At 35.3% G+C, this 14,063-nt stretch overlaps 1 protein-coding gene across 1 annotated transcript in view; it reads left to right on the forward strand.

Moving 5' to 3' along the window:
- Nucleotides 1-14,063, forward strand: part of RSRC1 (arginine and serine rich coiled-coil 1) — a 427,744-nt gene that overhangs the window by 107,988 nt on the left and 305,693 nt on the right. Inside the window, exon 4 of the mRNA XM_047875829.1 lies at nucleotides 5,618-5,791. Within this exon, the coding sequence (XP_047731785.1) occupies nucleotides 5,618-5,791 (174 nt within the window). The remainder of the gene's footprint in view (nucleotides 1-5,617; nucleotides 5,792-14,063) is intronic.

A 14,063-nucleotide genomic window follows, 5' to 3' on the forward strand; every position in this document is an offset into this window, starting at 1 on the left:
ATCCAGTGACACTTGCTTTTTCCTCCTTTTGAGGATTTCGCGGAAATGTGATATTGCATTGTTGTTAAACAGATTCATTACTCGCACTGCTACAGCCTTATTCAGGTCATGCTTTTCTACAAAATTTTGTACTGTTTCCCACATTTTACACATCACGTTAATCTCGTTTGAAGTGACGGATTCCTCCACCTTCTCCTCCTCCTCTGCAGACAAGATGCAGACGTGCACTTCTTATAAAATCTTGCAATTTCGGCCACTCGCATACCTCTTTTGTACTTCTTGATGTGTTTCTTCCTTACTTCCACTATAATCATCTTCTCCTTCAACGCATTCAACCTTTCTTTTTACCCTTTCTGCATGGGGGCCATTGTATACGCTGGCACAGATGTTGACTACAGTACAGTAAATTCTTGTCACATACTGTATTTAATGTAACTGGCAATAAGGCAGCAGAGGAAAGGGTCTGTATCTGCAGGCAGCCTGACCTAGAATGTAGTAAAGCCTTCCTAAGCTTACTCTTGTACAGAAAAGCAAAGGACTGTCCATAGGTGCTTTGAAGTGACAAAAAATACCCTAGTGCCAGTTGTGGGCACGTTCCAATGTTCTGAAAAATCGCTGATTTCTGCCAAACACTGTGGCCTGAGACCAAGCATCTGAGCATGGGAGACAATCACACACAACCCTGCAGAGAGACAGAGAGAGAACCACCATTGGCTCAGTTGTGATCACGTGACTTTGGGTGTCACGTACTACTTGTATTGCAAGACATTGCTTGTTTATCAAGTTAAAATTTACTAGAAGTGTTTGCTTATCTTGTGGAACACTCACAGAACAACTTATTTGCAATCCAAGGTTTTACTCTATATCTGTTTTTAGCCATTTACTTTGAACCTGTATCTGTATATTTAAAGTAAACATCTTGTAGACAGCATGTAGTTGTGTGATGCTTTTTTTTTTTTTTTTAATTTTTTTTTTCAATGTTTATTTATTTTTGGGACAGAGAGAGACAGAGCATGAACGGGGGAGGGGTAGAGAGAGAGGGAGACACAGAATCGGAAACAGGCTCCAGGCTCCGAGCCATCAGCCCAGAGCCTGACGCGGGGCTCGAACTCACGGACCGCGAGATCGTGACCTGGCTGAAGTCAGACGCTTAACCGACTGCGCCACCCAGGCGCCCCGTGTGATGCTTTTTGATTCATTTGGACAATCTCTTTTTATTTAAAGTATTTATTAGTATTTAAGGTATTTATTGATATATTTGGTATACATATTTGATATTGATATATTTGATATATTAAGTCTACTATCTGATATATCTCTATTTTATGTATTTTATATGTATGTTTTTATGTATTTTATGTATTTTATATTCATATAATATATATTTATTTTATGTTTGCCCCTCTGATTTTTGTTTCTTTGTACTTCTTCTCCAGCCTCCTTTTAGAATAATGAATATTTTTAAGAATTCTTGTTTAGGGACACCTGGGGGCTTGGTCAGTTAAGTGTTGGACTCCATATCAGCACTCAGGTTGTGATCTCCTGGTTGTGATCCCAGGGTCATGAGATTGAGTCCCATGTTGGGTCCATGCTGATTGTGGAGCCTGCTTGAGATTCTTTCTTTCTGGCTCTCTCTGCCCTTTCTCTGCTCTCAAAATAAGTAAATAAGCATTTAAAAAAAAATGAATTCTTATTTAGCTCATATTTTGCTTTTTAGCTGTACATATTTACATTTCTTCTTTTATTTCTTTAAGTGATTGTTCTAAGGATTGTATAGATGCCCTTACCATTTCAGTGTACTTAGAGTTACTATTTCACCATTCATGCAAAATGTAGAAACCTCAGGTCTCCATTTACCTGCTGCATAGTTTTTTTTATAGAGATGATATATATTCTATCTACTTTCATTATAAACTCTACAGTGAAACATTGTATATTTTTACTTTAAGCACATATATGTATTTTAAATAAAGGAAGTGGTTTTTTATATTTCCCCATATATTTACCATTTCCAATGGTCTTCATTCCTTCCTAAAGATCCCAGGTTTTCATCTGTCATCACTCTTTTCATCCCAAAGAACTTATTTTAGAACTTACTGTAGTACAGATCTACTATTGATGATTATGGTTTATTCTTCCCATTACCTCAAAGATGTCTGTATTTTACTTTTAGTTTTTGAGGCATGTTGTTGCTAAATATGAAATTCTGGTTTGAATGTTGTTTTCTTTCACTATGTTAACTAAGAACTTTGTTCTACTGTCTTCTGGTCTCCACTGTATCTGATGAGAAGCCAGCAGTAACGACTATCATCGCTCTCCTTCCTGTATGTAATGTGTCAGTTTTTTTTCTGAATACTTTCAAGATTTCTCTTTACTTTTGGTTTTCATTGGTTTCATCAATAGTCATGATATCTATATTTATCTTGGGGTTCACTAAACTTCTAGGATCTGATAACTTGTTTTTCACTAAACTTGGGGATATTATAGCCACCACAAAAATAAATTGTTCTTTATTATTTTCTCTCCTTCTGTGTTTAACCATGTTAGACATTTGGATATTGTCATGGAGATCCTGGAGGATCTGTTTTTCTTATTGACGGTCTTTTTTTTTTTTTTTTTTTTTTTTTCCTCTTAGTTCTTTAGTTTGGGTAGTTTTGATTGATTTATTTCCAGGTATACAGATTCTTTCCTCTGTTACTACTAATTAGTAGACTTTAATCTTATTCAGCATAATTTAAATTTCAGATATTATATTTTTTAGTTATAGAATTTTAGTTATTGAATTACTTTTTTTTCATTTTCTAGTTTTCCTGCTGAGATTTCCGTATTTATTGCAAGCATAGTTAGTGCTTTTTTAAAATCCTTGTGCTATTGCTAACATTTGGCTCATCTCAGGGTTAATCTCTATTGACTATCTTTTCTCTTCAGATTGGATCACATTTTTCAAGCTTTGTTATATTATCTAGTAATTTTATCCTGGACATGGTGAGTGTCATATTTTGAAAAGTCTGGATTCTGCTATATTCTTCAAAAAATATTGATTTTTTGTTTACTTGTTTGTTTTAGCACGAAATTTAGTTGAATTAAAATTGCAAAAATCCTGTCTCTCTGGGGGCATTTGAAATTTTTAGTTCTTTTACCCTTAGCTATTTGGAGTTGTTCCCTCATTTGCAAAATGTAGGGTTTAGCCCAAGATTTGAGTAGAGTATATACATCTAGAATTTGTGGCTCCCTCCTCTCAGTCTTTCAGGATTCCCCTTTCATTTTCCTTTTGCAATGGTTGCCCTGAGTCTTTCTATTGGTTTTTCTGGCTGGAAATCCTAACGTTTTCTATTGGAGTTTTAGCTGCCCTACATGGGCACCCCCCATCAACCCTCAGTTTGTTCTCAGTTTTTAAGAGTCTCTTATGTTTTGGCTCCCTCCCTCTCTAACCTTTTTTTTTTTTTTTCCCTTCCCCTCCCCCGTGGTCTTCTGTTAAGTTTCTCAGGATCCACATAAGAGTGAAACCATATGGTATCTGTCTTTCTCTGTATGACTCATTTCACTTAGTATAACACTCTCCAGTTCCATCCACGTTGCTACAAAGGCCATATTTCATTATTTCTCATTGCCATGTAGTATTCCATTGTGTATATAAACCACAATTTCTTTATCCATTCGTCAGTTGATGGACATTTAGGCTCTTTCCATAATTTGGCTATTGTTGAAAGTGCTGCTATAAACATTGGGGTCCAATGCCCCTATGCATCAGTACTCCTGTATCCCTTGGGTAAATTCCTAGCAGTGCTACTGCTGGGTCACAGGGTAGGTCTACTTTTAATTTTTTTGAGGAACCTCCACACTGTTTTCCAGAGCGGCTGCACCAGTTTGCATTCCCACCAACAGTGCAAGAGGGTTCCCATTTCTCCACATCCTCGCCAGCATCTATCTATAGTCTCCTGATTTGTTCATTTTAGCCACTCTGACTGGCGTGAGGTTTTGATTTGTATTTCCCTGGTGAGGAGTGACATTGAGCATCTTTTCATGTGTCTGTTGGTCATCTGGATGTCTTCTTTAGAGAAGTGTCTATTCATGTCTTCTGCCCATTTCTTTACTGGATTATTTGTTTTTTGGGTGTGGAGTTTGGTGAGTTCTTTATAGATTTTGGATACTAGCCCTTTGTCCGATATGTCATTTGCAAATATATTTTCCCATTCTGTCATTTGCCTTTTAGTTTTGTTGATTGTTTCCTTTGCAGTGCAGAAGCTTTTTATCTTCACGAGGTCCCAAGTTCATTTTTGCTTTTAATTCCCTTGCCTTTGGGGATGTATCAAGTAAGAATTTGCTGCGGCTGAGGTCAGAGAGGTTTTTTCCTGCTTTCTCCTCTAAGGTTTTGATGGTTTCCTGTCTCACATTCAGATCCTTTATCCATTTTGAGTTTATTTTTGTGAATGATGTAAGAAAGTGGTCTAGTTTCATTCTTCTTCATGTTGCTGTCCAGTTCTCCCAGCACCATTTGTTAAAGAGACTCTTTTTTCCATTGGATATTCTTTCCTGCTTTGTCAAAGATTAGTTGGCCATACTTTTATGGGTCCAGTTCTGGAGTCTCTATTCTATTCCATTGGTCTATGTGTCTGTTTTTGTGCCAATACCATGCTGTCTTGATGATTACAGCTTTGTAGTAGAGGCTAAAGTCTGGGATTGTGATGCCTCCCACTTTGGTCTTCTTCAATATTACTTTGGCTATTCGGGGTCTTTTGTGGTTCCATACAAATTTTAGGATTGGTTGTGCTAGCTTCGAGAAGAATGCTGGTGCAATTTTGATTGGGATTGCACTGAATGTGTAGATTGCTTTGGTAGTATTGACATTTTAATAATATTTATTCTTCCAATCCATGAGCACAGAATGTTTTTCCATTTCTTTATATCTTCTTCAGTTTCCTTCATAAGCTTTCTATAGTTTTCAGCATACAGATCTTTTACATCTTTGGTTAGGTTTATTCCTAGGTATTTTATGATTCTTGGTGCAGTTGTGAATGGGATCAGTTTCTTTGTCTTTCTGTTGCTTCATTATTAGTGTATAAGTATGCAACTGATTTCTGTACATTGATTTTGTATCCTGTGACTTTGCTGAATTCTTGTATCAGTTCTAGCAGACTTTCGGTGGAGTCTTTTGGGTTTTTTATGTATAATATCACGTCATCTGCAAAAAGTCAAAGCTTAACTTCATTTTTGCCAATTTTGATGCCTTTGATTTCCTTTTGTTGTCGATTGCTGATGCTAGCACTTCGAACACTATGTTAAACAACAGCAGTGAGAGAGAATCCTAAATAGGCTCAGTGCTATCAGCATGGGGCTCCATCCCACGAGCTATGAAATTGTGTCCTGAGCCAAAATCAAGAATCAGATGCTTTAACCTGTTTAACCGACCAAACCACCCAGACACCCCTCCCTCATGTCATTTTAATTGAGTGTACTTATTCATAAAGAATCCTATACAGATGCTTACTTCACACAGTTAGTTACTAAATCCATAGCTAAAATTAAATCCTTTTCTTTCAGATAGTTTTAAAGAGTATTTGTATTTTATAATATAAAATATAATTTAAATGAATGTAATAAACTCTACTTATTATAGGTCTAGGTCAAGACCTCGTCCACGTTCTCATAGTCGAAGCAGTGAAAGGTCCAGTCACCGAAGAACCCGTAGTCGGTCTCGGGATAGAGAAAGACGTAAAGGCAGAGATAAGGAGAAAAGAGAAAAAGAGAAGGATAAATGCAAGGACAAGGAATTACACAACATCAAACGTGGGTAAGTTGAAGTAAATCTTAAGCACTGATGACTCAGTGATTCCATGGCAATATTCAAACTGAATTTTCATTCTCTGAGGTTTTTCTTAGAAGGATAAAATAGAAGAATACTGTAGATAAAGAAGAAAGGATAAAATCAAAATGGTTATCTCAGATTTTTACTGTTCTTCCTTTGTATTCCTTTTTTCATTTAATACTTACATAACAAGCTTTAGAAGCACAAAATAAATGGCACTATCAAAGCTTAGTATGTCAATAAAGGAAAATTTACATAATTCTTTAGGAGAGTTCTATATTCAATTTCCTTATCATGAATATGAATTTAAAATTTAAAGACTAGCTCATGATTAAAAATGTCTATTAATTTATTGTAAAGCTGTTAGGGGAAAAGGGTAAAGGTAAAACAAAGGGAAAGAACCATGTTAATAACCATGTTACTATTGGTTAGGCCTCTTTCAATGTAGAATGGGACTTGGTCACTGTTAAGGTGTGTGTTTATTAGAATGAGTGTATGTGTGTGAGGCCCAGAATTTATTTTTTCCAGAGTTGGTATTAACCAGTTATTCTAGCTTTGTACATTTGGAGGTTGGAATCCATTCATACCTATTTATTAGAAGATGTTAAAATGAAAGAAAATCTTGGTTGAAAGTATAAATTATAGTTTGTTATTTTATTCAAAACTGACATTGGGGTCTTTTATTATATGAAGTAGAACATCTTGGAATTTATCCCCCTTTGTGAGTCTTTCTACGCCCCATGTATATTCACTGTGATACTTGAGTACAAAAATGTTTTTCTTTATGGATCAGTTTTCAGTGTTAAAGAACTTTTCAGGGTCTTGAATGTAGTTCCTTGAGATCTTGATTCTGTGAGGAATTAAGTTTATTAAAGAATGTGGAACTCATGTCATCCTTTTTCACAGTTGTCTGTTAATTTCTTATTTTCAGATTTAGTGATATTATTTAAACCTGCCAGATTCCTTGAAATGATAAATTTGTGGTGGATTTTGGAAGAGGATAACATTATTATATGACTTTCTTTTTCCTGATCACCTCACAACCGTGAATGCACATAGACCAGTTGTGCTCCTGCAAAATTCTAACTTCTGTCTTTTTCTAGTTTTAAGGGTTGTTGAATATTATAGGAGAGGAGATAGGGTTGGATATCTGGCCATAAGGCTAGGAAGGCTGTGTTAGCTCAAGTGGTAGAGTGTAATTAAGATCAGAGAGGATGTGGGAGAAATCTGTTGGTAAAAGGAGAAAGTCAGGAGGATGATAGATGTGGAGGACACAGAATAGGTTTCTAAGACTGGAAGATACTGACTGAGGATGAATAAATTATGTCAGTCAAGGAACTGCTTTGCTCCTTGTTCTTTTTTCGTTTTCCTTTTGGTTTACACTTTAGGTAGTACATGGCTATGAGAAGACTGAATATGATTTTTACTACTCATTAAATTTTTGCTTTCCACCTCACCAGAATAATTATACAGTTGTACAAAATTGAAATTACGTAGAGCATTATTTTGGGGATGTTAAAGGTAAGAAAATTGAGTTCATGGATAAAAAAGGGAGGTTGGGTGGTTTCAGGAAAGATTCTCATATGGTTAACATCAATCTTGGAGATCTGGGTCAGCTAGCTTTACAGGTTAGACTCAGTGTTCATTATGTTCAAAAGACTGAATTCTGGATGATAGATCTACAAGGTAATAATGTTGTATTCATCATTATTTTTTAAATCTCAACAAAGGTAATGAGCAAGGTCAAAGCAAGAGGTGTCAGGGTGCCTGGGTGGCTCAGTCAGTTAAGCATCCAACTGCAGCTCAGGTCATGATCTCGCGGTTCATGAGTTTGAGTCCTGCATCAAGCTCTGCACTGGATTCTCTCTCTGCCCTTCCCCCTTGCTCTCTCTCAAAATAAATAAATAAATGTTAAAAAAAAAAAAGAAAACCCACAATAGGTGTCAGTTGAAGGGCTCAGGGAACTGATGTTAAAAAGCTGTGAGTAGCTTGATTCAGTAATTTCCATGGTTTTAGTGGACCATAATATAGAGTGGTGTTATATCGGGATATTTTCTCTCCTGGTCAGTGTTGAGGACACCAAATTCTTACCTTTTGGTATAATCTAAAATCAGAATTTTTTTAGGTCAGTGTACACATTTAATATGGTAGTGTTTATATATGTACATATGTACCTGCTTCGCTTCAGAAATAATTTATCTTTCTTTTTTTTACATGTTTATTTCCTAAACCTGAGTTTTTAAGCCATTCAGGGCAGTGAATGTATCTTATCTCTTTTTTATCATTTAGAGTACCTAATGTACATGTTACTTGTTAATAAATATTGATTGGCTTTTGATATATACACTCATTAATTCGTTTGCTTGTTCAGTCAACAATATTTATGTGCCTTCTATTTGTCAAGTAGTATGTTGGTAATAGGAACATGATAGTAGGCCAGTCCTACTTGGAGAGTTCATGCAGATGGCAGAATAAGCATAGATAGAAGGGAAGATGTATAAGTAATTACAGTGAAATCAGATGGATGTTTCACTAGGAAGTTATGGAAACATTGTATGAGTTAGGATGCTTTTGGTCATAGTAACAAAACCTAACCAATAGTAGCTTGAACCAAGGACAGCATATTTTTTGTAAAGGGCTAGATGGCAAATAACTTAGGCTTCTTAGGCCATATGTCTCTTTTGCAACTACCGAAGCGTGTCCTTTTAACACAAAGGCAGCCCATAGATAATGTTAAATGAATGATATGGCTGTATTGCAATAAAAGTTTGCTTACAAAAATGGGCAACTGGCTAGATTTGGCCCACAGGTTGTAGTTTGTCAGCATCTAGCTTAAACCATGAGCACATACCTTGCTAATATAACAAAGAGTTTAGAGGTAAGCAGATCTGGGCCGTTTTACCCTTCCAAAAGGCCAGTCTCAGCATCTTGGCTTTCATCCTCAGTCTTGAGGATGAACATTGCAACATTGTGGTTGCAAGGTATTTCCATGAACAATAAGCTGGTTGATCCAGACTAGTTAGCATATGAGGGAAGATCTCTCAGAAGAAGTGGTGTTTATACACCAGAGATGTATACACTCATCTCAGAGATGAGAAAGAATGTATGTGCAAAATGAACTTCCTATGAAAGACAGGCAAGCAGGGGGGTATGGCATGTTTGAGGAACTAAAGTCTAATGAGGCTTAGTTTAGAGTTGAAGAGGAATAATGGTGAGAGATGATTATTGGAGTACCTTATAAGTTATGTTAAGTTTGGAGTTAATTATTTTTTTAAATTTTTTTAATGTCTATTTATTTTTGAGAGAGAGAGAGAGAAAGCACAAGTAGGGGAGCGACAGAAAGAGGGGGACAGAGGATCCAAAGCGAGCTCTGTGCTGACAGTAATGAGCCTGATGTGGGGCTGAAACTCATGAACTGCGAGACCATGACCCAAGCCGAAGTCAGACACTCAACTGACTGAACCACCCAGGCGCCCCAAGTCTGAAGTTAATTCTAAAGGCAGTGAGAAGCCAATGAAGTTGCAAGTAGGGTAATGATACGATCAGGTCTATCTGAGGTATGAACAAAAGGCTTTATCTACAGTGGACATAGTAAGTGTCTAACCTTAAAACAATTTTTTTTAACGTTTATTTATTTCTTTTGAGAGAGAGAGAGCATGAGTGGGGGAAGGGTAGAGAGAGACAGAGACACAGAATCTGAAGCAGGGTTCGGGCTCTGAGCTGTCAGCCCAATGGGGGCTCGAATCCACAAACCATGAGATCACGACCTGAGCCAAAGTCGGTTGCTTAACCGACTGAGGCACCCAGGCTCCCCTAAGTCTCTAGCATTTTAAATATATTTTCGAAGTATCAGGAATTTTGCTAAGCAATTGACATGCGTTATCTTACTTAGTTTTCAATAATAACCTCATGAAATAGGTACTTTTGTTATCCTTCATATAGATGAAAACTTGTGATCACAGAACTAGTAAATGGCAGAGTTAGGCTTCTCATTCAAGTTTACTGACAACAGCAACTTGCCTCTTTAGAGTACATTGTCTTCACTTCTTGGTAATCCATAATCACTGATGATGAGAATATAATGAGATTAAGTAATTAATGCTATAGCTTAAACTGCCCTAGAAAATACCTAAAGAGAACTGAAAGAATTTTCTGTGCCTTATTTTTCTCTGATCAGGTCAGAAATCTGTCATTAGTAAAAGATCGATTCCTTCCTTTCTCCCTCCCTCTCTCTTACTTATTTTCCCACAATAGAACATTTCATCTATTTATTTGAATTACATTTAATTATATTTAATAAACACGCAAAATTTCTAGCCCTTAATTAAATTTATTTCTGTGATTATTTTGTTACCTGTCTCTTGCCAAATGATTTCACACACACTCATGCACACACACACACACACACACACACACACACAACCTAGGTGGAGAGAAAGGAAAAAAATTCACAAACCATATAATTAGGACTTCTATATTAGTTCGTTGTGGTTGTGCAACCAGTGGCACATATTTAGAGTATACTAAATAACCTAGCTGCTTCTTCACATAAGAGAAAATAACAACTTGCATACTTCTGCTTCTTTATGCATAACAATCTTTGTTTTTATCAATCCAGTTTGAAAATACCAGTTTTATATGAAAATCGATACAACATAGAGCATATGCTTATAGAGTACAAAGTAAGAAGAGTAAGAACAATAATGGTAAAGGATTTTATGATTTTATAATTTTTTAAATTGGGAAAAATAAAAGGAGAGAAAGGAATGCTCAAGAAGGAATTAATGAGCCTAATAATAAGGAAGAGGTCTTTTATTAAACTTTTGAGGAAAAAGATAATTAGATAATTCTAAAAAAAATTTTGTAAATATAGCAGTGAATTAAATATAGTTCTTGGAATTCCTAGGACATTTGAATGACTATATCTTATACTGTTGTAAATGGATCTATTCATTTTATTAATCTACTGAATAATGAAGGCTGAATAAAAGCTGGGAGGGTATCGGGAGTTTATAGGGACTAAAAGGTGTTTTTCCTTATAATATTATGTGAAAGATTAATTTAAGAAAGACACCAACTGAACCTTGTCTTAGATTTTTTTGAAAAGGTTTAATGATGTTAATTTTTAATGTTTTACATTTATAAAATTCAGTTTTTAAGAATATTTTATCTTTAAACATTGATATAGCTTTTTATTATTATTATTAGCTTTTGTCCCAAATTTTTAAAACTTAAAATATTTATCATATTATTAGATATTTGTATTTACTTTATGGAGACATGTCTTTGCAATATGAAAACAAATTTTATTGATAATAGTTATTGAGTTGAAATTGGACACTTAACATTATTTTGTTAAGCACACTATTACTGCGAGTCAAAAATCAGAAATATGAAACTTATTATGGCATATCATAATTACAGCTTGATCTGATGATTGTGAACGTCATACACCCCATCTGAGTCTTCTGTGGATTCATATTATGCGTCTTTTAGCAACATTTTGATCAAACTCCATAAAGTATAGTTGGCTTTTATAGACTTCTGTGAAAAATTTGTTGTGAATAAATATGTCACTACCACCAGTGACATTCTCCTATATATTTTAAATCCTAATGCTATCCTTAAGAGTAGGATTTGGATGGATTGGATTGAAGTCTATTTTTCATCAGGATTTATGCCTAGTAAAGTGCTTTCTTAATTTGAGTAATCTAGGATTCATCAGTAACCTGATTAGGTATTCCTGAATGTATTCTCCTTTATGATGTGATACCATGAAAGGTTTTCAGTTATCCTCTTATTGCCTTTTCTGTAGATGGATAAATGGATGGTCTCAGAAATGTGCCCATCAAAACTTCTGGAATATTTTGCTCCAACATTTGAGTTTATACTTTTTTTCTTTTCTTTCTTTATATAACTTTCTGAAGCTTTGTGCTTTTAAAGAGAGGTAAGTATTTCCTGATCCAAGCATACAAAGCCATACCTGAACAACTGAAACGTTCTTTTTGGTGGGTAATGGAAGGGGAATATGTTTAAATAGAATTTCTTATATTGAAGAGTGACTCCCACTAAATCAATTGTCTTTAAATCTCTCTGAAAATAGATTAGAAGCCACTGGGACAGCAGTGAAATCAGGCTTCAAATATAGCTTGTATGTTACCTATTTATAAAATCTTTCATTAAAAAGTTTACTATGCAATTTACATTGCTTGTATTGAAACTATTTCTGGTATGTCTTTATAGACTAGAAGTACAGAAATCATACCAACAGAAGCAGCATATACTTTTTGTTCATAGAAATTACTGTCTTTGAACATGTATTCTGAATTATGCACACACACACACACACACACACACACACACACACACACACCCATACATTTAAAAGAATGGTAAGGTATTTAGATTCTGGGAAAGTTAAATTAGCTTGTAGAAATAATAATTTTTACTCATTTTAAATCATTTATATGTTTTTTTCCTTATAGAACAAGGTATTTTGAGCCTTAATTTATTCTTCTGTAAAATGGGGATAACAATATTTAAAAAGCTAGAAGTATTGCAAGCAGTGTATCTAAGAAATCTAGTATTACATAGTAATCACACTTTATAGATATACGTTGGTTATGGCTTTGACCTGGCAATGTTCCAGAGTCTTCAGTTGTAGAGTTTCATGTACTAAGTTTCTGTTGATGAGATTTTTCCTACCTAGTGCTTGGCAGAAGATGTTGGAAGTGATTTGGGAATGCTGGACTCTGAGTTTTGACAGCAGTTACATACTCTTAGAGGCTGTCATATTTTTCCTTACCTCTTATTTCTTTATGCAGCAGGAAGTCATTTATGCTAATTTACCCCTATTTGCATATAGGTTATAGAGTTCTGTGGTGCAGAGCGTGCTTAGAACTCCTTTTAAGTGTCTGTTTGGATCAAAGCAGGGCTGTGTGATAGCTGTTGTCTGACACCAAGCTGTGTGGTGTTGTTTTCATTAAACATTTATCACACTTCGAATGTGACAGCAGGCAACTTTGTGCCAGTATAACATGTTTTCATGCAAAATTTATTGAAAAAGACGAGACTTTGTAAAGAGATCTTGTTGCCTTTCACCAGTGGCGAAGGGTAAATGTTTGGTTCGAAAGAAGCGTATACCTTTAACACATGTCATTGTAACATGCAAAGGAAGCTTCGTACTGTCAATTTTGTTAAGCAAGTAAACAAGTACATTTTTATATAAATGTGTGCACTGGATTTTTCTTCCCTTTTAAATTAATTTTTTTACAATTTCCTTGTGAACTGAATGAATACCTTAACAGTGGCCCTTTATGTTGTTGGGTGTTTTTTACAGCAATAAAACTTACCACCCAATTTCTATTGTGTAGGTTTGCCACTAGGTATTAGTTTTGTTCAACAGAAACAATCTGTAATTTTTTCAAAAAGACGAGGTCAAGAAAGGGAATCTAACATAACAAAAAGAATAATCAGCAAAAGCAGGAGGCAAGGGTTTTAGAAGTTCTCCCCCAAGTCACCACCTTTCTCTTATTCATTATATCAGTACATTTTAATTATCCCAGAGTTTGCCCAATGGGATTCGACTTGAATTATGCCTGATAGAGCATTAAATGGCATGAATTGTAGGTTCATTCTTTCTTTTTGTGATTGCCTAGCTGTGAAAAGCCTTGGAATGAGAGAAGGTATTTTTATTTTCCTTTTTCATTCCACGGGAGACTCAGGAATCACAGTTATGCGAAGAAGTGAGAGACTGAAAGTAGCCTCACTCTGGACTTTTTAGTATGTTTCAGCACATGAGCTATAAAAAATTTGGTGAGACCCTTATAAGAGGTATTAGAAAAATTTGTGTTAGCATAAATATTCAAGAATAAAAGGAGGAAAGTAGTGAGTTGTGTGTAATGAAAGGAACTTTGCCTTTGGAACCATATAGAATCCATGCCAACTTCAAATTCTGACTCTTTGGAGGTATTAAAGAATAATTTTTTAAAAAGGTAAAATCATGACTTATAAAAATATTTGTAAAAATATGCCAGAGGTATTCTGCAACTCATTAATTAATGAGGGAACCATAAAACGTGACATTAGTTTCAAGGAGAATCCAGAGAGCAGACACATATTTATGCCACCAGGAATATGGGACACAAAATTGTTTCATAGAGTCAAACTGGCTTTTTCCATATGCTGGGTGGGGGTGCCTGTGTTGATCAGTCGGTTGAGCATCCAGCTCTTGATTTCAGCTCAGATCACGATCTCA

This window comes from Prionailurus viverrinus, chromosome C2, assembly GCF_022837055.1.
Source record: "Prionailurus viverrinus isolate Anna chromosome C2, UM_Priviv_1.0, whole genome shotgun sequence".
NCBI classification, from domain to species: Eukaryota; Metazoa; Chordata; class Mammalia; order Carnivora; family Felidae; genus Prionailurus; species Prionailurus viverrinus.